The 26,659-nt window shown below is 42.9% G+C and overlaps 1 protein-coding gene across 1 annotated transcript in view; it reads left to right on the forward strand.

The window, feature by feature from the left end:
• Positions 1-26,659, forward strand: part of PHC3 (polyhomeotic homolog 3) — a 374,591-nt gene that overhangs the window by 13,422 nt on the left and 334,510 nt on the right. The window contains exon 2 of the mRNA XM_069213181.1: positions 23,979-24,126. Within this exon, the coding sequence (XP_069069282.1) occupies positions 24,001-24,126 (126 nt within the window). The 5' untranslated portion in view covers positions 23,979-24,000. The remainder of the gene's footprint in view (positions 1-23,978; positions 24,127-26,659) is intronic.

Genomic DNA, 26,659 nt, shown 5'->3' on the forward strand with positions numbered 1-26,659 from the left:
GAGTGTGGCAAATACTGTGCCCCAAGTATTGCAGTTATCTACTGTGGGTACCATCCCAAATGGCATGCACATAGTTAATATTCTATGCTTATCCTGAGGTCCCTTATGGGGAAATACTACTTCTAGTCATTCTTTTTTTGAACTAACAAAGATGGAATCTCTTCCAGTTTGGCGGGCATCTTACCCATGATCGAATGCACAGTTGCAGGAATAATGCCTGTCGTTGCTGCATATAGCTGCATCGGGGCAGCACGTGCTGGGTTTGTATTTAATGTTTGCATTACAAACTGTACTAACTGTCTGTATGTTTCCGTAAGCTCAGTATATAAGTGTCGGACCTCAGCTACCATCAAGGTTGCTGCCTCAGGGTGCGGTGTATATATGGCCAATAAAGGCCAGGTAGGACCATCATTAGAGGACCTAACCTAACATGTAGGATTCTATGTGGTAGGGCGCCAACAAGCCAATTATTATGGTCTTGATAAGATAGAGGTATTTTATGCATAAGCACTATATTGTGCAGGTATATTTGCAGGTGTGTAATTGTGAAATGTATTTGTGTTCCCATCAACTGCTGGAAATGTGACCCAAGAATAGAAAATTTCTGTTACATAAGCTGGATGAGCTTCAACAACAAATGTAACTGGATCCCCCTGGGCCGTTAGGCCATGTGCCAATAAATGTGTGTTAAGGGGTGGTCGCATATTGACTGCAATAGCTACCCATTGCGGGTTTGCCATGATGAATGGTAAATTTGTCCAGAGATAAGCACACCAAATGGGGATTATCCTTTTAGAGTTCAGGCTTGAACAACCTTCAGCGTTAGTTAGGTACTACCTACTTGGCTGAGGAGGAAAATCCTCAATACCACGGATGGCTCCGTAAATAGTACTGGTGTGTCTTTGCATGTAGTAAGGCAAAGATACTCAGGAGGACCTGAAAATGAGTGCCTGACCAAACGTTGGCTGTGCCATGTCTGGTAGGTTCTCATTATCCTAATAAGACTACTGGATTCTTGCGGCCTAATCAGGGTTTTGTTCCGGCTAATTAGCAGTGCCTCATCTCCACCCAAGAGGAGGGATGATTGGGGCAACTGGGCGCAAGACAAAAATGACTCCTCAGGGGAATCGTGGTCACTCATATCTCATCCATTTCTCTCATTTACATTAGTCTCACATATGCAAGGGCAATCAGAGGCAGAGCATAGTTCAATAAGGTTTTATTGAAGTAACTGCATCCTAGATAATAAAGCATGTATTGCAATAACTGGGACGATGAAGCACAACAGAATTAAAATTGTGACTAGGAGAGTAAAACACAAGAATAACTCTACCACGTTGTCACTACGGTTTTAAGGATAATTCCTACCTATGCTATTTTAGAGCACAGCATGTTAAGCTCTAATTCTGTCCTTCAGGTTCCCCATAAGAAGACATCATCCCTCATACCTGAGCAAGAGGCCTGTATTCTACATAGGCAGCTGCAGCGAAGCAATCAGCATACAGTCGTGGTCATCTGGATGGAATCTCCTTCTAACATACATGTGTGAAAGTAGTGTTTTTATAATAAAACAGCTGATGTTCCAAGAAAGGATCCCCACGTAAGAGTGTGGTGTATGTTTCTGTGAACATTGGAGACAAAGCGCACCACTTTTGCCGGCAACCTACTATCTTACTGCAGCCGTGAGAAAACCACAGGGTGAAAGAAATGTCTTGTTTAAGAAAGTAGTGCTGACCCAGGCGAAGAACAGCTAGAGAGAGAAAATAAAACAAGACTGCAAATGTGGCTACCGTTAAAATAATATAACAAAGCTAAAATAAAACGTATCTAGGTTAAAGTGCACAGCGGCAGGCCTAGTTCGCTAAAATAACGTGTATAAAACTATAGCTAAAATGGCTACACAACACTACCATGTGCCTTCTGTTCCCCTGGGTCACTGGGCCCAGGAGCACATCCAGTTCTTACAGCTATTTTTAGGTAATATTACAGAGATGGGCAACATAATAAAGAAGGGAGGGAATGTTACCATTTTGGCAAATGCAGTCCAATCTCCTACTAATAAGGAACCGTCCCCAAAAATGCAACTTGTATCATGGGACAGTTATGACCAGGCCCACATTTCCTTCGCGTAAATTTAAACCTATGTGATATACTCTAATTCTCAAGTAGTTACAAGTGCTCAGTTCTCGCTTAATAGCATGCTTTGTCTCACTTATCATGCAATTATGAAAGTCTGGCAAAAAGTTGTGAGTGTCCGCAATAGGGGTCAAATTTACACATACATTCTTTTCAAATAATAGCTTATTGCTTGCTTAAAAGGGCACTGATTGTATTCTCTAACATAGGAGAATACTCATTTACTGGCTTTTCTAACACTGCTTTGCCGCAAAAGGCCGGGTTGCCAGTTCAAGCAGCAGAGATGACCGTGAACAACCCTACTGTGGTCCCTTGAACCACCTGGTATGTTCCAGAGGTAGGCTTGCTGTGGCTTGCACCCTCCCTGTTGGTGTCATGTATAACGAGATCCATCACATCATTGTCTCTACCATTCCAGGATTCCTAAGAGTAAAAAAAAACAGATACTAACAACTTAGTGGTAGAGGCCGTTAGGACTACTAATCCCGGCTGGTGCTATTTTGTGTCCCCAGTATTGCTCCTTATTATATTTTCCATGAAATACAAGCTAAAGTCATGCTTGATACTCATGCAGTCCAAGCAAAACTGTACAGGAGGTCTCCTGCATGACACATTTCTGTGTAAACAGCAGCTCATCGTTTTAGTGTTTCACATAGGTTCACATGATATTCAGTGAGCATTATATCCACACTATGAACAAATTAGAACACTTATAACACAGACTCCCACAAGATCATCCCAAAGCACATAAACATAAGAGTATGTACGTCTTCGACCAGACTCCCATTCATCCATTCCACTTCCCGTTGAACACAGTGTACTATATTAACAACCAGTCTAGGCTTCTTCAAGGCACAAGCGACAAGCAAAGAGGCCCACCAGCCTTACTTTCCACAACCCCAGGGAGTATTACTATGCAGCGTCCTTCTGCCTATTTTCAGGTTCGATGTTCATCTGACTTGGCCACCAGTGCCACTAGTTTAGAATCCCAGGTGATCAAAACTACAAATCTGCATATTCGTTTGCACTCTTTTTCTGTGTTTTAAGAACCGCTGCCTCTGTAGTACTCCATTTCTCCACATCCATGAGCCACTGTCTTTCACTTGGTGCTACCTTGGCCTTCCAACCCATAAAGATATAGGCTATGATCAGTTCCAGATCCATGAATTTACATTCTTGTCTGGTGCCTTTCGTTCTTACTATGCCTTTCAGCAGACATATCTCTGGCCTGGACTCCAGCTGTTTCTCCAGCCCGGTGCTGTTTTCTAGATGCTTCCTCAATAACTCAATATAACCTCCTGATATTTAACAATGTGCTGCCTCTGGAAATAAACCCTTTCTGACCTATCCTGTATTTTACGCAGTATATCATCACTCAGACTTATTATGGAGAGGTGGTGTTAATAAGCCAACTACAAGTGGTCCCTCCCAGATTTAGGGAGAGAAAGTATCAGGAATTCTCTTGACAATGCGACGTGTAAATGTCGATCCTCATATGCAGTGATATAGAGTCTCTATCGTCAGAGAAAATGGGTCATAAAAAGCTTGATAAAATCCTGTTGTCTTCTCGGATGCCATGCCCAGGAGAGGATACGCATGATGTCACTACTGAGGTCTACTGTATTATCAAGTACTTTCCTTGTTTTTACTTGATTATTCTTTAATTCAGTGTTGAGTGAGCACATTTAATGGAGTCCCTGGTGGTTTGTAGGATATTTGGTATAAAAGAAGGTGTCCAGGATTAAACATTTTGCCTTCTTGTATTGTCTCTACATTGCAGTTATTCAAACAATTTTATTTTACCTGATAGTTCATTATCTGTTGCTCTGTTTTCTCTCTGCCTTTGTCTTGATTAATTGTTCTTGCATTTTACACCCAAGTGAGGTTCGATGTCAGATATGTCAAATAAAATAGTGCATATCAAGAAAACAGAAAAGTCCACTCGCGACCCCCTGAGCCCACAACCGTTTTGCGTAGTAGTAATAGTCTGTCCTAAACAGTTAGCTCCCTCCGAACATGCGATAAGTACACGCCATAAACATTAAATGAAAAACATTTGAGGAATTGGGTGTGCAGTACGTCCGATTTATGACCTCATTTGGTATCACAGCTTTTACTTTATCGTATGTCATAAATCAGTAACTGTTATGACCTGAAGGTGAGGTTTTTCCTCCATTTGTTTTGCTTATTTTGACATGGGTATTTTGAAAACGTGGTTGTGAGAGTGATGATTGTATTTTAGCTTATATGATACAAATGAACCTTCTGGAACACAATGTTTAGTCATATAGCACCACATGAAAGAGTGTTAACAGATTGTGAATCTAGGGGTCTGATTAAAACTTTTTTTATTTAGACCAGGTTTAAGTGTATTGAAAACGGTAATGATTAACCAAGGGATTCTAGACAAGGTTCCCTCTTATATACATATTACATTCAGAAGAAGTGTGATATTCAAACAAGCATTTAATATCCTTCAGTCTAGATTAAACTGTACTGATATTATTGAAGGGATTTTAAGTGACACTTTGTAGGAAGTTGGCTCTGTATGTGCTATTTCAAAGTAAGGAATAGCATGCACAGAGTCCAAGGGTTCCCCTTAGAGGTAAAATAGTGGTAAAAATAGATAATACTAATGCTCTTTTTTGTGGTAGTGTGGTCGAGCAATAGGCTTATCCAAGGAGTAGTGTTAAGCACTTGTTGTACATACACATAGACAATAAATGAGGTACACACACTCAGAGACAAATCCAGCCAATAGGTTTTGTTATAGAAAAATATCTTTTCTTAGTTTATTTTAAGAACCACAGGTTCAAATTCTACAGGTAATATCTCATTCGAAAGGTATTGCAGGTAAGTACTTTAGGAACTTCAAATCATCAAAATTGCATGTATACTTTTCAAGTTATTCACAAATAGCTGTTTTAAAAGTGGACACTTAGTGCAATTTTCACAGTTCCTAGGGGAGGTAAGTATTTGTTAGGTTAACCAGGTAAGTAAGACACTTACAGGGCTTAGTTTTTGGTCCAAGGTAGCCCACCGTTGGGGGTTCAGAGCAACCCCAAAGTCACCACACCAGCAGCTCAGGGCCGGTCAGGTGCAGAGTTCAAAGTGGTGCCCAAAACACATAGGCTAGAATGGAGAGAAGGGGGTGCCCCGGTTCCGGTCTGCTTGCAGGTAAGTACCCGCGTCTTCGGAGGGCAGACCAGGGGGGTTTTGTAGGGCACCGGGGGGGACACAAGCCCACACAGAAATTTCACCCTCAGCAGCGCGGGGGCGGCCGGTGCAGTGTAGAAACAAGCGTCGGGTTTGTAATGGAAGTCAATGAGAGATCTCGGGATCTCTTCAGCGCTGCAGGCAGGCAAGGGGGGGATTCCTCGGGGAAACCTCCACTTGGGCAAGGGAGAGGGACTCCTGGGGGTCACTTCTCCAGTGAAAGTCCGGTCCTTCAGGTCCTGGGGGCTGCGGGTGCAGGGTCTCTCCCAGGCGTCGGGACTTTAGGTTCAAAGAGTCGCGGTCAGGGGAAGCCTCGGGATTCCCTCTGCAGGCGGCGCTGTGGGGGCTCAGGGGGGACAGGTTTTGGTACTCACAGTATCAGAGTAGTCCTGGGGTCCCTCCTGAGGTGTCGGATCTCCACCAGCCGAGTCGGGGTCGCCGGGTGCAGTGTTGCAAGTCTCACGCTTCTTGCGGGGAGCTTGCAGGGTTCTTTAAAGCTGCTGGAAACAAAGTTGCAGCTTTTCTTGGAGCAGGTCCGCTGTCCTCGGGAGTTTCTTGTCTTTTCGAAGCAGGGGCAGTCCTCAGAAGATGTCGAGGTCGCTGGTCCCTTTGGAAGGCGTCGCTGGAGCAGGATCTTTGGAAGGCAGGAGACAGGCCGGTGAGTTTCTGGAGCCAAGGCAGTTGTCGTCTTCTGGTCTTCCTCTGCAGGGGTTTTCAGCTAGGCAGTCCTTCTTCTTGTAGTTGCAGGAATCTAATTTTCTAGGGTTCAGGGTAGCCCTTAAATACTAAATTTAAGGGCGTGTTTAGGTCTGGGGGGTTAGTAGCCAATGGCTACTAGCCCTGAGGGTGGGTACACCCTCTTTGTGCCTCCTCCCAAGGGGAGGGGGTCACAATCCTAACCCTATTGGGGGAATCCTCCATCTGCAAGATGGAGGATTTCTAAAAGTTAGAGTCACTTCAGCTCAGGACACCTTAGGGGCTGTCCTGACTGGTCAGTGACTCCTCCTTGTTTTTCTCATTATTTTCTCCGGCCTTGCCGCCAAAAGTGGGGCCTGGCCGGAGGGGGCGGGCAACTCCACTAGCTGGAGTGTCCTGCTGGGTTGGCACAAAGGAGGTGAGCCTTTGAGGCTCACCGCCAGGTGTGACAATTCCTGCCTGGGGGAGGTGTTAGCATCTCCACCCAGTGCAGGCTTTGTTACTGGCCTCAGAGTGACAAAGGCACTCTCCCCATGGGGCCAGCAACATGTCTCGGTTTGTGGCAGGCTGCTAAAACTAGTCAGCCTACACAGATAGTCGGTTAAGTTTCAGGGGGCACCTCTAAGGTGCCCTCTGGGGTGTATTTTATAATAAAATGTACACTGGCATCAGTGTGCATTTATTGTGCTGAGAAGTTTGATACCAAACTTCCCAGTTTTCAGTGTAGCCATTATGGTGCTGTGGAGTTCGTGTTTGACAGACTCCCAGACCATATACTCTTATGGCTACCCTGCACTTACAATGTCTAAGGTTTTGTTTAGACACTGTAGGGGTACCATGCTCATGCACTGGTACCCTCACCTATGGTATAGTGCACCCTGCCTTAGGGCTGTAAGGCCTGCTAGAGGGGTGTCTTACCTATACTGCATAGGCAGTGAGAGGCTGGCATGGCACCCTGAGGGGAGTGCCATGTCGACTTACTCATTTTGTTCTCACTAGCACACACAGGCTTGTAAGCAGTGTGTCTGTGCTGAGTGAGGGGTCTCTAGGGTGGCATAAGACATGCTGCAGCCCTTACAGACCTTCCTTGGCATCAGGGCCCTTGGTACTAGAAGTACCAGTTACAAGGGACTTATCTGAATGCCAGGGTGTGCCAATTGTGGATACAATGGTACATTTTAGGTGAAGGAACACTGGTGCTGGGGCCTGGTTAGCAGGGTCCCAGCACTCTTCTCAGTCAAGTCAGCATCAGTATCAGGCAAAAAGTGGGGGGTAACTGCAACAGGGAGCCATTTCTTTACACACTTCATGAGCATCGTTCCATTGTCCACTTGTTTTTTTAACTGTATTTGGAAATACTCTGTGCTTACTCCATTTAACCTGATTAAAGTTCCTTATTATTATAAGTAACACTAATGTTTATATCTATATCATTTTGCACATTGTAAACTCTTGGGTTAATCAACATGAATTCTTAGTGTATGTGGTTGTTCTGTGATATGTATTTGTGTGCCATATCTTACAGAGACACAGTCTTTGAATTAGATATTTACTTCTTTCTCCTTGCTTAGACATAGTTGTTTTGTGCTAGTCTAGTCCCTAAGATTAAAAAACTATAAACAGTAAGGTTATAATGGTATGGCATTCGTTTCTATAAGAGATTATGATGTTATTGTTTCTTAGCTGACACTGCACTTTGCATAGTAATGCACATTCTTTCTTTGAGATTGGTTGCTTTTCATTATATATTGTAGGCCACCACAGTTGAGGGTTGTCATCACCTACATTCACAAAAATTGGCCTTGGTTTTCCTGAGTCTTTCATGTGACTTTTAAATCTTATGTTATTTCTCATAATATTGGTTTTGTTTCAGCTTTAGGATGTTGATTTTAAGAAATTCACTGCATAACTTCATCTCAATGCTCCTCAGGGTCTCACCAGCTGTTGGCAATGCAGATGTACAATTAATATAGAGGCAAAGCACAATGTTGGATTGTAAAATATGGGTCTGTAGAACAATTTATTATATAACTTCAGGGAAGGATACAGAGGGGTAGTGCACACAACCAACCTACGAATTTTAGAAACTTTTTCACAATTTTATTCTAGCTGGTATGGGAAGGAGCAAAGTCTTCTATGGCTGCACGTTAGCTATCTGGCAATGTGGAGTATCCTAAGTTTAACCCAGATATAAGGGAAGAGCTTGAACAACCAATCACCGTAGAAGAGGTAAAATATGCATTTTAAAAAAAAAAACCTCCCCAATACCAGGGTCCCAGGCCTGGACAGGTTCTCAAAATCTTTCTATAATGGCCTTGTGGCTCTTCTCTTGCCCTTTTTGACTAAGGTCTATAATTCCTTTGTTGAGAACCATGCAGTGACGCCACCTATGATTGAATCTCTCTTCACTTTTTTAGTAAAACCCTGTAAGGGCCCAGAGTCATGTGGCTCCTGTCTATCAATTGCCCTTTTGTATACTTATGTCAAGATCTTTACCAAGATACGGACCACAAGACTGAAAAACAAGTCGCCAATGTTGGTGTCCCTCTACTAGTCTGGTTTTATTAGGGACAGACATAACAGACATACTATCAGGCTAGCCCTTAATATAACTGATAGAGTGAGAGGCAGCAGCACTCGGGCATGCCTTCTCATGCAGAGAAGGCATTCATTTGGGTTGATTGGTCATTTCTTAGGAAAACACTGGAATTAATGTTTAAACTTGTTTTTATTGTACAAATGGTTTTTCTGATGTAGTGGTGTTTGATATAATGTTCTGCTTCTGACATATGTTCACATTTTCTTTTTTTGTTCATTGCATATCTCACACTTCTACTCATTGACTCACCTCCCAGAAGCCTTGCCTGCATTTTACTTCTTTGCGGAGTTTTAATGAGTTAATTTCTGTTATAGTAAGGGTACACTGAGCCAATGGTTTTTTTTCTTAGTCAACCACTGTATGACGTTCTGGGTGGAACCTACCAGTGGCTTCTAGCTGATTTTTCGGTGGTGTTTGGATATCAGATCCCACAGGGGTGTACTTTATTATTTACTGTATCCTCTAATCAGAATTATCACCATAGTTTTCTTTCCCTTTTTCCCTCCAACACCTTTGGGGAGAAGCCTCTGTCTTGCATGTATGACTTGAATCAATTTTTAAGCGTTCTGTTATGTCTGACTGTGTGTTTTTGCAGCTTTGCTTCTTATATATCATTTCACTGTTGTCTTATGCATTTGCTGTGGCTGCCAATTTGATTGCTGATTGTATCAAGAGAATTATTGTTCTTTTTAATGCACATCTACTGTTACATTCAGCACTGTTGTTGTTTGCTCGTTTAGTTGCCATGGGTATAATGACCAGTTTTTCAGGTTTCATTGGCATCTGTCATTTTTCTTTCTTATTCATAAAATTCCTGCATTCACAAGTTTAGTTATGGAATATAATCCAGGTGTTTGTGTGTCCCTTCTCTATTTGTTGTGGATAATAATTAATCTTATTGGTCCTCTAGTGTAATTACATGTATTTCTTTAATGATTGTGTTAACTGCAACTGTTCTTCTCACTCATGCAATTTCATTTGTTTCTTTTCTGCTCAAATTCAGCCTTTTTATAACTCCTCTTATTATTTACAAGTGAAAGCATACCATATGAGATTAACTTGTGTGAGTAAGATCCGAAATCAGTGATCTTGTTACAGCCGGTGGCATTACCAGCCACTCTTTTTGTGTTGCTTCATAATTGGTAGAACCTAGAAGTCCCCTTTTCGCACTTGCTCACCAAATCAGCCTTACGCATTCTTCCTCCAAGTCCTTTCAGATATTACAAATATTAAAAATACTTCTAGACTCCTCAATTTAAAAAAAAAAAAAATGTTCTAACAAGTATATTTAGCAAATACCTTTTTACCGTGAGCTTACGAAAGGTGAACACCACTTTGAAACAATGTTCCTGCCAGTAATCAATAGATGTAGACACACAAGGAATTTACTTTGTTTTTTCCTCCTTACCTGTAGGTTCCAGTAACTGCTCATCTGGGATGTAGTGACACTTCCCTTTTTAGAGATCCAGCACCAGGTTGGACTGCAATCTTATCTGATCAAGAAGGACATGAGTGGTCAAGTTTAAGCTCTTTATGCTTGCGTGCTACAGCTTCTTTGAGTGTGGTTAAGATTTGTGTCTTCATCCATTTTTAAGCAAGGTGATTCGTTCTGATTGAGGAGCTACGGACCTGGAGCCACTATGGACCCCCATATCGAGAAATGTCTTTCTTCTCTAGGGCTAACACCCGAGATATGCTTAACTTCCTGGAAATGTAATCCATGTTCCCCAACTCCAGGATGTTTCCCATTTCACTTGCAGCTTATTCTTGCACTGCATTTGAAGTGCCACAGTTTTCTGTTTCAGCGTGTTTTTGGAGTTCGCAGTCAGTAAGATCGCTTTACCACTGCTTCTTATAGCATGCGTCTTGATATTGTGTAGCTCTACAATTTAAAGTAAGGTTGGTTCTTGTGTTGCAAATTCATCATTTCATCAGGAAGTCTGATTGGTCTGGGTGAGTGAGTCTGAGATCGATGAATGCAGGTGGTAAGTGAGTATTTTGGCCTCTGAGTTTAGCAGGGATACAGGGCACCATGACTCACATTTGTCATAGAGTTTTACTTCCTTAGGGAATACTGGAACTACTTCACTTCATGTGGCCTGGTGGAGGGCTCTTCTGTCTTGCTTGCTTGAACATGACTAGTTTATGCACATAAGCTTTGTATTTCAGCTTTTCGAACTGCTCTGTTAGGACACTTACAGGGCCAGTCATTATCTAAGGTACTTGCTGTCATTCTTCAGTACTTGAGTCACAGTGATATTTGATTCCAACACGTCTGTCTCCCCATCTAATAGTGCTCTAAGCTGTAGATCATTGGCAGTATCTCCATTAGCCACTCATCCAGGACGGCCGTCAGGGTATACAAACTCTTGTACATATTAGGTAGTAAAAGTATAGGTAGTGTCACAATCATTATCAAGAATGTAGCCCACCTCTTCTGTCAGAGGTGATATCCATCAGTTATGCTTGTCCATCTTACTGAGAAGTGTCATAATTTTCCTTGATATTTACTCTATTCATAGACCCATCTTTGAATTGTTTGTTATTAAATTGTAGTCACGCCAGTCATAAGGGGATGTGACCCTCTACAATAATAACCTTTTTCCTACACTAGTACCTTGGAACTAACTTATTACTTATTAAATTTAAAATGCCATAAGCTCTTTTCTTTATCCATTGGTCGTAGCTACCTTTCATAACCTATTATTTATGTGTCTCCACAACTCCTTCGACCATGCCTGATCCCCTGTCATAGCTGTTAGCAATTGGGTTTGCTGTCCGGTATCCTGCTGAGTAGTAATTCTATCCAAAGCCAGGACAAGTTCAATGCTCAAAAATGACCAGAGGGCATGCTTATAAGGAGAAGTAATCCTTTTCAACTCGCCACTCATCAAAAAAGCCCCAGTACTAATAGATTCAGGGGTTGTGGTTGTTAAGGACAAGGTAATGTCTTTGCCCATTTTGATGCTGGAGAGAAAAAGGCACCAGAAAAAAGGGTCTGAGTCAGGGGAACAGACAGGAACAGGAAAGATTTGGCAAGGGAACTATGGGAGGCGTGGCCTGGCCCCAAGCATGGCTGACCCTACTAAATAGAGCTCCCATAGTCCAACTGGGAGTCCATCCGCATACTGCTTGTTAAATCCTGAGCCACACCAAAAATTGAGTAGGGGAACTTGAGAGAACCGTCTCTGAATCAGCGGGAGCCCTCCAAGAGACTTTAGCGGAGTGCCATTTGGTGGTCCCAAGGAGGGGTGGCGGGGCGCCTGGGGGCCTAACTAGCTGCCCCCTTTGGCCCACCTAAGGAACACTCTGCCGCACTGGCAGATGCGAGGTGGCGATTGTGGAGACCCGCACCAGACTTGCGGGACCCCCCCTAAATATTCCAGCACCGTGCTGTTGGGCTCCTGAGGGGAGGAGCGACGAGATCCGCGCTGGTCCGATACCCGGAGCAGTGCCATGGATGGAATTTGTGGTGCGGCGTTCCTCCCTCCTGGTTGCAGTGAAGGGGCCTACGGCAGAGGACAGTAGCGGCACCCTGCGGCCTAGCTGGGCTGCAGAGCCGCGCCTGGAGACATTATGCTCCCTTTCCTCCCCCTGGGCTCAGCGGTAAGGAGGGCTGCATGGCGGTGCTGGAGTAGCGGAGAGGCAGTATGACGGCGGACAGTGCACAGTGCGTACTCGGTTTGCCTTACTTTACGCGTACTTGCGGTGCTAGTAGATACAGAAGCGATCTATTCAGAGGTGAGACATAATTGGAAGTGTTTTAATGAAGCGTTTTAACAGAGCGCTCATTACAGACTGTGGGGCTTACAAATTTGGCTATTTTCTGAGGTTTTTGATTTTACATTTGAGGATACGCTCGAAAGTTTGCATACAGACCGATAAAAATTATAATAAGACAATTAAGTTGATAAGGAGGTAAGCAGGTGAATAAAGCCAAGTGGTAGACTCAGACGTTAGTAAATAATTAGTAGAGATAATATTTCATCAAACTAACTTGATTGGCTAATATACAGGTATGAGATTGGGACAGGAGGAATTGAATTGATGATGGAATTGATCGTTTAGAGAAGAAAGTATCTGGAAGTTTCATTGGAACAGGTATAATTGTATTTCTGGCAGTTTAAATATTAGGAGCACTTAAGAAATGTACACTGAATAGGTTGGGTTGAGGGACTTCACCTGTGTGTGCATGTTTTGGAACACATGGAGTTTTGACACGTCACTAAGGACTTTGATCTTAGTATATTGGAGAATAATAAGGTTTTCACAGTAATGTGTGTTGATCACTAATTTATTGATTTCCACCAGGCACTATATAATTAGATTGTATATATTATTATGTAGTTTTACATTTGTACTTATGTACAAAATAGAAGTAGAGAAATAGAAGAGATATAATGGATATTTGTGTGTATTTCTATATATACTGTTCACAGCCTAAAAAGTCCTGAGGAAGTCAAGGGGAGATATAACCCAGATGAAACACGTGTTGACTTGGCTGGAACGAAAGTGAAGAAATAATAAAGAAGAAGAATTTGGAACATACCCTGGGACTCATAATTCATTGTTTGTGTACTAAGTGGAATATGGGTGCTTTTAAGTTTACATGAAGGTACTGAACTAGAATGTCAGAGGATTGGGCTCCCCGCAAAAGCGTCACAGGGTAATTGCTCAGCTGCGTTGCCGTAAGGCATCTATTGTTTATCTACAGGAAACAAATGTCTCATCACCCGAAGAGGCCCGGCTTAGGACAAAGTGCAGGGGTCAGGTTGTTGCCACTGCCTATTTGGGCTTTGCAAGACAGGTGACCATCTTGATCTGAGCAGGTGTCCCCTTCCAGATTATGAGTACTAAAATAGACACACAGGGTCGCTTCGCCTTCGCCATGGGACACTTAGATGGAGCACAAGTAGTTTTGGGGAGTGTCTATTGTTCCAACATAGAACAAGATGTTTTTTTGCAGCACCTGTCCAAAACACTAGCAGAGTGGGCACATATACCCTGGTTTATAGGTGGGGATTTTAACTCCGTGTTAGACATCACATTAGACTGCTCCCATCCTCCACTACCGAACACTAACTCAGTCAAGCAAGCACAGCCTGGATTATCCACTGGGATCTTGTGGATGTGTGGTGAACTCATCATGAAGGCAAGCACAATTATTCCTTCGTTTACCCATGTCACAGGTTATACCTGGTTAGACAGCATCCTCTGTCCATCCTATATGGCTGGGCCATTTACTGATACGGCTTTTCTGCATAGACTTTTTCAGATCACAACCCACTGGAATTTCGCTCCAGTGGGGTTTTGTGTCTGCACCAATTCCCACATGGCGCATGCAGCCGACTCTGTTAGAGGATGCAGCATTCCGGGACGCTATGAGCATAGCCATTGAAGATTACTTTACCGCCTCATCAAGGCTGGTGGAGGGGGAGGCATTTAAAGTAGTTGTCAGAGGAGTGGCCATCAATGACCCCAACCTCTTACCTGAGTTACAAGAAATGAAGGTGAACATGCAGAAGTCCTAGAGAAATTTTGTGTCTGCGACTACAAAACATATACTCATCAGACACACGCTGATGGGGACAGAGCTGGTGTTTTGTTTGTGCGCATGATATAGCCTCCTATATCCTCAACCCCGATCCTCCAAGTGCTATTGCACACTGGCCAACAATGCTCCACCCAACTGGAGGTTAATTGGGCATTCCAGGAATATTGCAGGTCATTGTACAGGGCCCCCACCTCTGATCAATGCACAGATTTCCACCTGGATCTCCTGCTTCCTCATATGAATGGTGAGGCCTGCACCCAAATGGTGGCGCCTATAACAGAGGAGAAAGTACGGCTGACCATAAAAGAAATGCCACGTAATAAGACCCTGGGAATAGATGGGCTGCCCATTGAGTTTTGCTCAACATTCTCCGCACGGCTTACACCAAAGCTGGTAAAAATGTATGACACTGCACTAGAACATAAAAAGCTCCCCGCGATGTCAAGCCAGACCCTAGTCATCTCTTTTATTAAAGCCAGGTCACACAACAAACAAGTTTTCCTCTTATAGACCACTGTCTATAAACCACAGACTACTAAATACTCAGCAAGATCCTTGCACAGAGGCTTTTACCGCTCCTCCCACAATTGATCGATGAAGATCAATGTGGATTCATACCCTGTAGGAGTACATCTCTGAACATCCGCCGGCTGTACCAGGTGATGGAAGCAGCACAATCTGCTTTTGTGAGAGCCGGATTTTATTCCCTTGACCTACAGTAGGCATTTGATTAATCAGAATGGGAATATCTTTTCACGGTGCTCAGGAAGTTCAGCATACCGGCTGTCTTTCTCAGGTAGGTTAAGGTACTATATGCTTGCCCCAGGGCTAGAGTGAAGACAGGTGAACATATCTCCCCACTTTACCCGATATCCCGGGGCACACACCAGGGCTGCCCACTGTCCCTGTTGCTGTTTGTCCTGGCTGTGGAACCTCTAGCACAAAAGCTAAGACAGGAAGGAGTGTACACGATCGGTGCGGAACGCACACAGTGTCCCTGTACACGGCAATATGCTACTATATGTGATTGACATGTACAGGGACCTTGCGCAAATAGGAAACATCCTTGTGCGATTCAGCGCAATCTCTGGCATGAAAGTCAACCACTCAAAATCTGGTGCGTTTTCATTTCGAGACGGATTGGTCTCCACCAGTACAGTCTCCTTGGGCACACTCAAGATCCCTGTGGCCCAACAAACATTTAGGTATCTGGGTATTCAGATACACAGCTCCAACACTGATCTGTTAGAGGGCAGTTTACATAAGGCGATAATGTCCTTGAGAGCACAGATCAAATTCTGGACTTCTTTACCCCTCTCAGTTGCCGGACGCTTGGCATTGCCCAAGATGGTGATGCTCCACAGATTACTGTACTTCTTCGTGAACCTTCCAACCTGTATACCGCAGTTGATCTTCAAAACACTGAACACCCTATTGAAGGAATTAATATGGGCCAAAGTACGAAGATGCATTAGCCTTCAAAAACTACAGTTGCCAACAGATGAGGGGGGATGGTGGCCTCTGATTTCCAAACATATTACCTCGCAGCACAAATGCAGTGGCTATCTTATTGGCTGGCGGGTATCAACCTACAGGAGATGAACTACACACAGGCACATTTGAATGGCAGGGAATTACTGTCATTGCTGCTACCTGGGAAACAAGCTCACCTTCAGCAGCTACCTCTGTTATTACACAGTGCGCTGGCGCGCAGGGCACTCCGACTAACTAGGCCCACAGCACCATATGCACCTAACATTGCCCTACGCTGCATTCCCACTCCGTCTGGCATTTATCCACATCCCGGCTAAGCCTCTGGGAGGAGAATGGAGTATCCACCCTGGGGGATTTTTTTGAGCAGGGTCATCCTATACCTCATCGTGAGTTCATGGCCAAGACCCAGCTACCGGGTACTCTATTCCTAACACATGCCAATATATTGCAATACACACGCCAACAGTGGACTCCAGCGGGGGACGAACCCTGGACGCACGCCCTGACGCACGCACTTTACGACATGGGGTCGGGGAGGCAGTTATAAATGGCTGTAGAAAGTACAGAGTACGCATTCCTGCACTTCAATAACTCCACTCTGGAAGAATGGGAATCAGATCTGGGACTCTCCTTACACAATAAGGAATGGAAATTCCTTACGGAACATGCAACCCATATACCACGCAATTCACGATATAAATGTATCCAATTCTCAATCTTTCATAGAGCCTATCTGACTCCTAAGAAGGTGCACTCTCTTTTTCCCACTGCAAAGTCATCATGTCCCCTATGCCATGTGAAGGAGGATGATCTCCTCCCTATGTTGTGGGCATGTCCATCCCTGAGACCCTACTGGGGGATAATTTGTGAGACACTATGGGCAACCACTGTGTCCTCACACTGAAACTTGGCAGACCACTGCTCACTGGATCTTTACCCTAGACCCAATAAGTCCGTAGTGGTGCCTAGATTTGTTGACCTGGCACTAATACTAGGCAAGAGACTAATCACAAGCTGCTGGAAATCCTCAAACTTCTCCATCGGAATTGACATGGAAGGCGGAACAAATCTATTGGTGGGGGCAAAGGATGTCGCCTTACGTAGGGAAGAATATAGGGGACTGCGGATGCGTCCCATATCAGCAGAGTCGGAGATGCTGTTAGACCACCTCTGACAATAAGGGAAAGAAGAGAGCTAGAGATCCGGAGAGAGCACGGGGTGGCAGTGGCAGGCTGAGCCGTGACTACCTATTCACGTAGTTTGAAAACCTCTTCCATCCTCTACATCATGCCAATTTGTGACCCGAGGGATGGGGTTGGGTCGGTGGGTTCCCCCCTCCTCCACGCAGTCCAGTATACACACTGTCAATGGAATATAAAGAGCAGAGTGCAGGTTTAAAGCTATTTGGGGAGGGAAGGTCTGCTGCCTAAGTTTAAGTTGGTAACAAGTCCTGGGAGAGGTCCACTCGCCAGAAAAAGGCATACTTCAATAAATGTACGAATAACCTACACACTGTCATACTTTGCTGACGAGTTGAAAATATATTAGTGTGAATTTAACTGCAATGGCACTGTTGTTGATTTGTGGTATCTCCATGCTTATGACTGACTGTTTCTCTTTAAAACCTAATAAACTCGGTTTATTAAACAAAAACAAAAAAAGCAGGCAAGTGAGCCATAATGTTTCCAATTGGGGGAAGGAACCAATAACACAAGAAATATACTGGGTTCCTGTTTGGGATGTACAAAGATAGATTAGGAATTTCACATGGATAGAGAAACTCAATTTCTCTGCATGTTATTTTTACATGTAGTCACTCTGTATACTCCATGGAAGGAGGCTGCAGAGGTGATTCTATACCTGGAAGTACATTATACTTGCATACACTAAACATGCCTGTTATGTGTCCAGCTGGAAATAGAGGAGATTGCTAAGAAAACAGGAATATTACATTTTCAGAAGTGATTCAGTTAACACTGCATATGAATCAAGAGTATAGGACAGGAGCTAATTCCTGCCCTAAAGCATTAGAGTTATGTATGTGTGAAGATAAAATAGTTCACTTACCTAAACCCAAGGGGAATGCAAGGCAACTGGCAGAGAGAAGATTGCTCCTAGTCGAGAATTGCAGGTGAGGAAGAAATGAGTGCAAGCATGGATCTGGAAAGAAAAAAGGCAAAGCTGAAGATAGTCTGGAACAGAGCAAGCATAAAGAACCTAACAACTGTAGCAAACATGCAAGTTTAACAGAGCAAATTAAATCTGAACAACAAATAGAGCAGGTCAAGGGCAAGGACCCAAAGAACTGTAACAAGCAAGAAGCATGGGTGACTAGCCACTTCAGGAATAATAACAACCTGTGTCAGGGTGAATCTTTAAAGTCACTAAATTAACCTGCGTGCACAACCCTGGTAGATATGGCACAGAGCAGACGTGCTTAACGTAGGCAGTCTGTAAAGTGTTTGCACTACTAAAAAAGCAATAGTCATGATACATAGCAATAAAAATCCCAAACCGTATTAGAACAGAGGGTAAAAGTAAAAGAAAGAAAATGACAACCAGTGTAACAAAAAACAATAAGGGTGGGGTGTGGGTCAGATACACAAATCCAAGTTCATACATTCTGACTTTAGTCCTTTAAGTCCCATTCCACCACAGGAATACACTTCTAAAGACCCCAGGTAAGGCACTTAGAGACTCACAGGGTGTCAGACAAACAACAGGTTCCATTTCAGGTCCAGTTGCCACTGGTCTTTAAATCTTGTCCAAAGTGATATATATATAAAACCCCAGCTGGCCTTTCAAGCAGGATTTGGCATTCAAGCTGAATTTGACACAGTAATGTAAACAAGCATTTACAATGCAACGGGTCTCGCGTTTGCTCATGTTAGAGCTGATCGCGTTGTAAACTCCTAACCCGACTTTTCACCTATCGGACAAAAGTGCATTTATGTACATAACCCGAAAAAGTGAAATTAACTATGGAAAGCGCTCGACTTCTGCCAAGCGAGATCGCGCTCGTAAATTAGAGAAAAAGAAGTCCACGAGCCCGATGGAAAACAGCGAGCCTCGCATGTTTTCTATACTTGGTCGCTGCGCTCGAGGAGGGCTAGCTACCGGAAAAGGCATGACGTATGCGTGCCTTCGACTAATGAAAGCAAGCAGATTTTATTAGGCAAGCCCACGAACTAATAAAAAACACTGACGTGAAGTTGACAGGGCTCCGAGCCCTTTTCTAAATACTAAAACGTCTCGCTGCGATACCCATGCGCGAGCGCATGCAACGCAGGCTCGACCCTAAAAATGATGCTCATAGCCCCACCCTCCATATTCTGCTATGTTCAGAGGCATCACCTCTGCCCATTCAGGTCACCATTGATTTCTTGTAGTTTACAATCTTTGCTGTCGATTTAAGTGTATTGTGATACCCACACTTGTGGCACCTTCTCCTCCAGTTGCTATTTTCTTTTAGACCATTTGCTTAATCTTGTCACGTCACTGACCCTCACACCTTCCGTGGAGATTGGAAGAGGTTTTATTGCACTCTGAGTCTGGCTGACAACATCAGCATATACTGGAGTTGCATTTTAATCAACTTTCTGTCATTTTCCTACACACTTCTCCTTCTAACATGCATGGTGTAGTGTAGTAAAGGCAAGATATACAGTTTTTTTTTTCTAACAGCTGGGTCATTTTTGCCTATTTCAAGATCATGCCTCTATTTCCGTAAGTCAGGAACCATGCTATCACAATAGAGGTGGAGCTCAGATTGTGTTTCCTGTTTTATGACCTTCTTTTCCTTGATGAAGCAAGAGGATAGTTTTTCTCATTCGTCCAGCACCACGCCCATTCTTCTTCATGAGCACTACGATTTTATTTATATGTGATAGCCCTCCTGTGTCTTCCATTCTGATTTCTAGTAATCTCCTTCCTAAGATGTTTCGTCCTCAGAATCTTCTGCTTCTGATCGACAGTATTTTGCCTCTGTCTTGCTTGGTTACCTCCTGCATGTTGTCGGATCCATGAAACTTCTATCTTAACTGTTCCTAGTTTTGGCTCTAGTGAGTCCCGTAAGTCTGTAATTAATTTGAATGTATTTGCTGCTGAACTTTTGCTTTTTCTTCCCTTTTATTCCTTTATCACTGTTATCTTAGAGCTGTCGGTGAGCTGCAAAGGGTGCACCGTTCACTATTTTCTCACTCCTAAGTTGTATTTTTCTTATTTCTCGCATTAGCTGATGGGCCCTTTGATAGTGTATGGTTCTTTTTGTCACCTCCACCGATAAAGGTATGAAGGTCTAAGTCTCGTCTGCTGTGAGTCTAAGCTTTAGTCTTGTTATGGGTGGATACATCTTCTTCAGTACATCCACACTTTACTGAGTCTCCTTCATCGGGACCGTTTCTCTCATATTGTATCACCTTTCAAGCATGTTAGACATCTGTTTTATTGATTGGTCATTCAGGCCATAAGGTAGTCCCTTTATGGAAGGGAGGCCCATTGACTACCATCTTCCTTTAGCCCTCTTCCACCAATTCTTTGCTCTTCCTAGTTTGTCAGTGGTTAGGAGGCCAGTAGAACAGTTGTCTAACCTGCACATCCCCATCTTACTTGGTAATCGGCACCCTTTGTCGCCATCAACTTGGTCTTTGTGCCACTTTGCCTCCCACCTTTTTGTTCTACCCTCACTGCTTGTTACAAAGAAAGCACTGGAGCCACCAATGTGGGCGCATACTGCTCACTATGTAAGTTCCTTCTCTTCTGTTGCTTCCTACAACTGTTTGCATCTGTTCACCCCCAACATGATGCAGCAACAAGGCTTGTAAGTATGAAGGGACTTAAGACAGAGGTGGAGAGGGAAGCATGTCATGCTTCTACTCACCCTTGCCCTTTTTTAACCCACCTCAAATATGACACCAGGCATGTAGCACCACTTAAGCTGCAGTGCCTTCTCTAGCCCCTTTTCCTAGTAGCTACCATTTGTCCAGTTGAACCTTCACTGCGGTTTCAGGGCAGGTCTCCTGCTCCACCCCCTACCCAGCACAGCAGGCTCCTGTCTAGCTCATGTTCTGGCAGTCTTGCTGGGGTACAGGAGTGTCAAAGTAAAGGCTGTAGGATGCCAGTTTTTTCTAACACACAGACATGTTAAATACTTGTAAATTAAATGTACAAATATTTCAAAATGTCAGCAGTTAGAAAAGCACAAATGAGACACTTTGTTTGTAAATCTGATGTGTGAAGGAAACAAAGATTTTAATAAAATAAAATTAGCAAACTTGGTGATGTGATGTGCAAATGATAAATACTTGCTGAAACTTGATTTCCATACGTTATTTCTGCCCTATATAGTGTTATGAGTAAAACTGCATGTAAGTGCACATTTTATAGCCATATCAATGGAAAATGAGCTGTCTTCAAAACACAGCCACACCACGCTTTAGTCAAATATTTGTAACCATGTGCTCTAAAATGCACCAGCGGCTACATACCACACCCTTACCACTGTCCTGCTGAATAGGTGCGGCTTATTTGCTACACTTCGTCTTTGTATGATGCTTGGATTTTTAAGAATCCCTAGGACTTGAGTGATGTTACACTGATGGCAATACCCCCCCTCTGAAAATTGTCCCTGCACCACTGGGTTACCCACCTTTCAGGTCCCATCCAGCCGCTTCAGTACGGATCACTTTTCTTTATTTTTTTGCTGTCTCCCTCTTCAGGGTAGGTTGCAGTGACAGCATGTTCTCCGTCTACTGCCATACTCTGTCATGGGGGAGGGACAATCTCGGTGGCTCTGTCGATCCGGTGTACCCCAGCACACATGTCAGTGGACTAGAATCAGGCTTAAGACTCCCGATTTTTGTAGCCACAAATGCCTTTATTTTAGGTGTCTTCCGCCTACAATTGCCTCTGCTGTAATATACAACAATCGGGAAAATACATTCCCTGATTTTTATATCCCCTTCAAAATCTGGTTTGTGTGGCCTATATGAAAAGCATAGCAATTTGTTTTGGTTATTACAGGAGGTGCGTTGATTGTTTTACAGATAGAGCATAGCACAGTAGATGCAGATGAAATCAGAGGGAGGGGTGCTGCATAAGTGGTCTTTGGCTTTCATAACAAGTTATCCAATTGTACCTTGAGTGATGTCTTCGGGCACAGAATTATTTGGTTTGCAATCTCGGGCTCTATAATTTCGGTCGCTGAGAGACTAGACCTTTCTTCATTGCTGCACTGGCGAGGGCTGCGGGCAGCAGCCTGGCCCCTGGTTAACCACTATGGAGCTGCCAATCCTCCTTGCAGACAGGCTGAAGCTTGCCATAACCCCAGAACCCTTACCCATCCCTCCCACCAGCACCACCAGAATGGGGCAATATTCACGTAAAATGGTCCAGTGTTTCTGAGTTTTTGCAGTCACTCCTCATTTCGTGGAGACAATTTGAGATTATATGAAATTGGTACAAAGATTGTGGCTCGTGCTACCTCTTTACCAAATTCCCACAATCTTCTAATTTGGCTGTTAGTGTTTTCAGTGGGGGAATGCTGTGTAGACTGGTAGCATATGAGTGTTGGTTTGAGAGGTGGGCTCAGTGCATGTGAAACGCATGTGCTGCAGACCAGTGTTATAGTCGTTGTAGAAGCGGATAGATGCACATGCGTTCAAGAATGCATGAGAGGGCATATGCCTATATGGAAGTGCCTTGCTCAGATAGTGTCACAGCTAATCACTACTGCAGCAAATATTCAGATATGGACGGGCCCTTTGTTGAAAGGGAGATGATGTTTGATGTTCCAACGGCTTGTTTTAGAGGTTGACTGAGTGGAGACCATTCCTTTTAAAAACAGTCCCGAAGACAGGACTTGTGTAGGTGCAGCTAGAAACAAGTAAATAGCTATTTACAGGTGGTACTTTGGTAATAAGAGGTTTAAAGGGAGGCTGCTCAGTGGATGCACGCACGTGTAGGGACAAATAACCAATTATGTGCCAGGGAGAGAGGCACATACCATTTCACAAATCAGTATACAAGCAGTCCCAAATGTTTTTAGGTGCAGAAACAGTCACGAAAATGTAATTTCACAACATAGCATTCAAGCTCGGTGTGGGTGCAGAGTGAAATGGGGAATCCAGGTGTAGGTGCCTTGGCAGCAGATATACAAGCATTTGGAAATTACTTTAAGTGGACACTTGTAGTTGGGGGATACAGTCTTTGCAAATACAAATTGTGCACAAGTGTATTTTGCCAATCGCACATTCAAGCTTTTTAGCAATATCTATATATATATATATATATATATATATATATATGTGTGTAAATAAAAGATAATTGCTACCCTCTCAGTGACTCTTGTGTTGTCCATCTCGGAGGATGAAGATCTGTAGGAATCCACTAGATTTGAATTTCAGACTATGGGGGCAAACACAGATCTCTGTATGGAGTAGGCCCGTTCATCAAGCCATCAGACCTGACACAGATGACTTTTTTAAATTCTGCTTCATAATACAAATTTAAACTATAAATCTTACCTTACGAATGACATATTAACACCATATATTATGCTCTTAGAATATTGTCTTGAGCTCATAATTTCTAATTTTACATTAATTAAGGGAAAGCTTCCTCATTACATCTTTTGAGTATTTTCTATATTTGCAGTCTAATAGTGTACTTAATCAAATACTTGAAGGTATGGCTGTGATTTACATTACTAATAATAAGGCAGTATTTGTATTTGGCGCGTTCCTGTTCTTAGATGAAAATAAATGTATTGAAATTGTGCAAATAAGTACTCCACAATTATCACATAAGTGAACCGATATGAGTCATTATTATATTTACTATTAAAGACAGAAATTCAAAATGAAATCACTGGGTTAAAGTCTTTATGAGATCCAGAAAGGTTTCACTTAAATAATTACCTCATTGTCAGAATTCTACAGCTGCCATTTTGTCATAGTGCTGCAGCTCGATTTTTTTTTCTTCCATGTCGCGCTAGGCAATGGTTTACAAAGCAATGCGTTAGCCCAAGCCTCTTCTTCAATATTGTGGTTGTTTGAGCAGCATAATTTGATGTGTTCCTGGTAAACTCGATAAAAAACGACCGTCTTCCTTTGCAGAAGCCACGCCCACTGCTGTATTTGAATGTAGTAATTTTGTTGTGAGTGTCTTCTTAAAAGTAAATTGGATATTCAGCATTGCAGTCATGTACCAGCAGCAGTATTAACTAACCTACCAAAAATGTGCAACTTTTGTATTGACTATTATGTTTTTATTTAATTCTAAAAGGCTTGTACAGAATCATACTACCATGGAGGATGAAAAAGGCAGTACATCTAACTCAACCACTGCCTCCTCCAGTACAACAACCACTTCTCCCAGGAGTCACCCACACCCTATCTCTATCTACAGTGGTGGTGAGCGCCATACCGTTCAGGTAAGCTTGAAAATTTACCAGAAGATGTACAGTTTTGATTACCTGTGGCCATCGCATTCATTGTACGTGGCATATGACAGTGACTTCATGTCATTCTCTGTGTTACAAAAAGACTACCAGTGCTATGCTTCTGAGTACTCTATTTTTCTTTCTTTTACATATTTTACCTTTCAATTTCTCCTTTTCATTGAAATCCCAAGGATAGTTGTTATATACTTCCTGATAAACTTGGCAGAAACATTTTTTTTTTAATGTCTTTTTTTTTAACCAAAATACCTTGTGGGAGAGCCAGGTTGAAGCCAGATGTTATAGCTCGATTTCTGTGTAGGTAAACTGGCCCTCCAAGAGTCACTCTTGTAACTTTTTCACTTCATTTTACTACATTGTTCCACATACATAGGTCTAATTTCGAGGTTGACAGGCCTAACTAAAGGAAGTCAGTGTGATGGAGGACTTTACATCTGCTACCCTGCCTTTACCCCGACTGCCAAATGTACAGTTAACGGCCGACCCTGCAGTGAAGTTTGTCGGTTTGTATGAACCGCCATCAAGGCGGTTGATACAAATCCATTTAAAAGTTAGTGTGTATCTGCTATTGGTGACAGACACTTACACCACACTTTTGAAAGTTTTTAGTTTTTAAAAACAAAAATCCCAAAGCAGGTGTTTTTGTTTGGAAAAGTAAACATTAATGGACCCATCATGGGAGATTTGTTCCGTGGCTTGCTGGTCACTTTTTTTATTTTTACTATGCCTCACTGCTAGGATATTCCTGGGTGCAGTGGACAGTAAAAACTTCACTGCCAGGATATTCCTGGCAGTGATGGACAGTAACAAAAAAGCCATCCGACCGCTCACTATATGTAGGACAGACTGTCGGATGGCTTACCTCTGATGGTCTGTATTCCCTCAAACCATCAGGGAAAGGTTTGTGGCAACTCATAATTGGGCAGGTGGGCTGAGATTTTGGCGGCAGGGTACTCTGTTGCCGTTCCAACAGAGTGCACTGTTCACCAAGCTCTGAAAGAAAACCTATAGTTTCTACAGCTTATGGGGAATTCAACTAAATAAAACTGTTAGAATTACAGCAGCGTGATTCCAGGTGTCAGTGAACTGGTTAATTAAACACATTTTGCAACAAGTCACAAATGTATTATGATGAGGTAATTTATTTAATAGTTAGTGCAGGTTATCAGGTTATGTATTATGATATGTTTACTCAGAGGTAATTTATTTGAGTGCAGCTCATCATGGCATGTCTGGGGCAGCATTCTAGATCTGCCTAGTCTGCTGCTATTGTTACTAATGGGGCTTTTTATCTGCGGTCTCCCATTGAAAGCCATGTCATTGCTTTCAGTAGTCCAGGATTGACTTTCCAAGTGCTGCTAAGATTCCAAGACAGACCAGAGTCTGGTTCAGTTACTGGAATGAATAAGATGACTTGTCCATTATGCAGACAATCTAACCCACTCATTTAAAAATGTGTAAGCAGTTCATCTTCTTTATCTTCTGCAGTGCCTCTTTAAGTTCAATAGTACCTATAATTACCTGACATTGTCCCTGTACTGTCCGTTTTTTGTTGTTTCAATCAGTTTCTGTCTTCTGATTCTTGGTCCTTAGACTAGATAATGCAAAATAAAAAAAGGCAGATGTTGAGTGCCTTCACATAAAATCTGGCACACATTCAATTCTAGATTGAGGGTTGTTCTTGCAAGATTGTCGATTGGTCCATCTCACTTCATGATTCCTTGCTAATAATCTAGTGCCCACCTTAAAAACCTTCTAGGTTTTCAGGCTGTGTTAATAGGGGTTTTTCAATTTTCAGTTATACTGACCACAAGCCCTGGTCAGGTAATTAGTTTGAGTAGACTGTTAACCATCCCTGAATGTATAGGTTATTCCTCGTTTGTGCTTTATAGGTATAGTGCTGTTGGTGAAGGTTGTGATTAAGGCCGATTGCAAACAACTGTTCTACATGAGGCATGGGAGAGGTTATTTTCCTCTCCACGAAAACCTGTTTTCTGGAGTGCAATTGTACAACCAACATAAAGAAAGTAGTATATTTTGGAAAGTACTGCACAGCATGGACTTGCATGGGAGCACTGGTGGCTTCAAAAAGTCTTTCAGCAGCCCATTTTGGCTCTTAACGGTGGTGCTGTTCATTCTGTGTGCTTTAATGCTGTGTGCCAGTAACTTTGCAAAAAAACCTATGGGTGTGGAATGTATGTCACCTCACACCCAGCGCACTGAAGTTGTTGTCCTGGAAAGATAGTTTTAATATCTGTATAGTCCTCTGTACAAGTGGGTGATCTCAATTACTAGTTCCATTGCAAAGTAAGGTCTTTCAACTGCAATCGGAGAACCTTTTTACTTGCACCTTTTCATTCATAATTGAATTTATGATAACTATGTAAAATGGGGCCAGATCTTTGATGCCCATGGTGCTCAAAGCCAGCAAAACAGGCCGAAATAGATCCCATCAGTATGCAAAATGGGTGATGGTCTGTGTATGTTTCTTGAGACATTTCACTTG

Source organism: Pleurodeles waltl, chromosome 11 (assembly GCF_031143425.1).
Source record: "Pleurodeles waltl isolate 20211129_DDA chromosome 11, aPleWal1.hap1.20221129, whole genome shotgun sequence".
In the NCBI taxonomy this organism is placed as follows: domain Eukaryota; kingdom Metazoa; phylum Chordata; class Amphibia; order Caudata; family Salamandridae; genus Pleurodeles; species Pleurodeles waltl.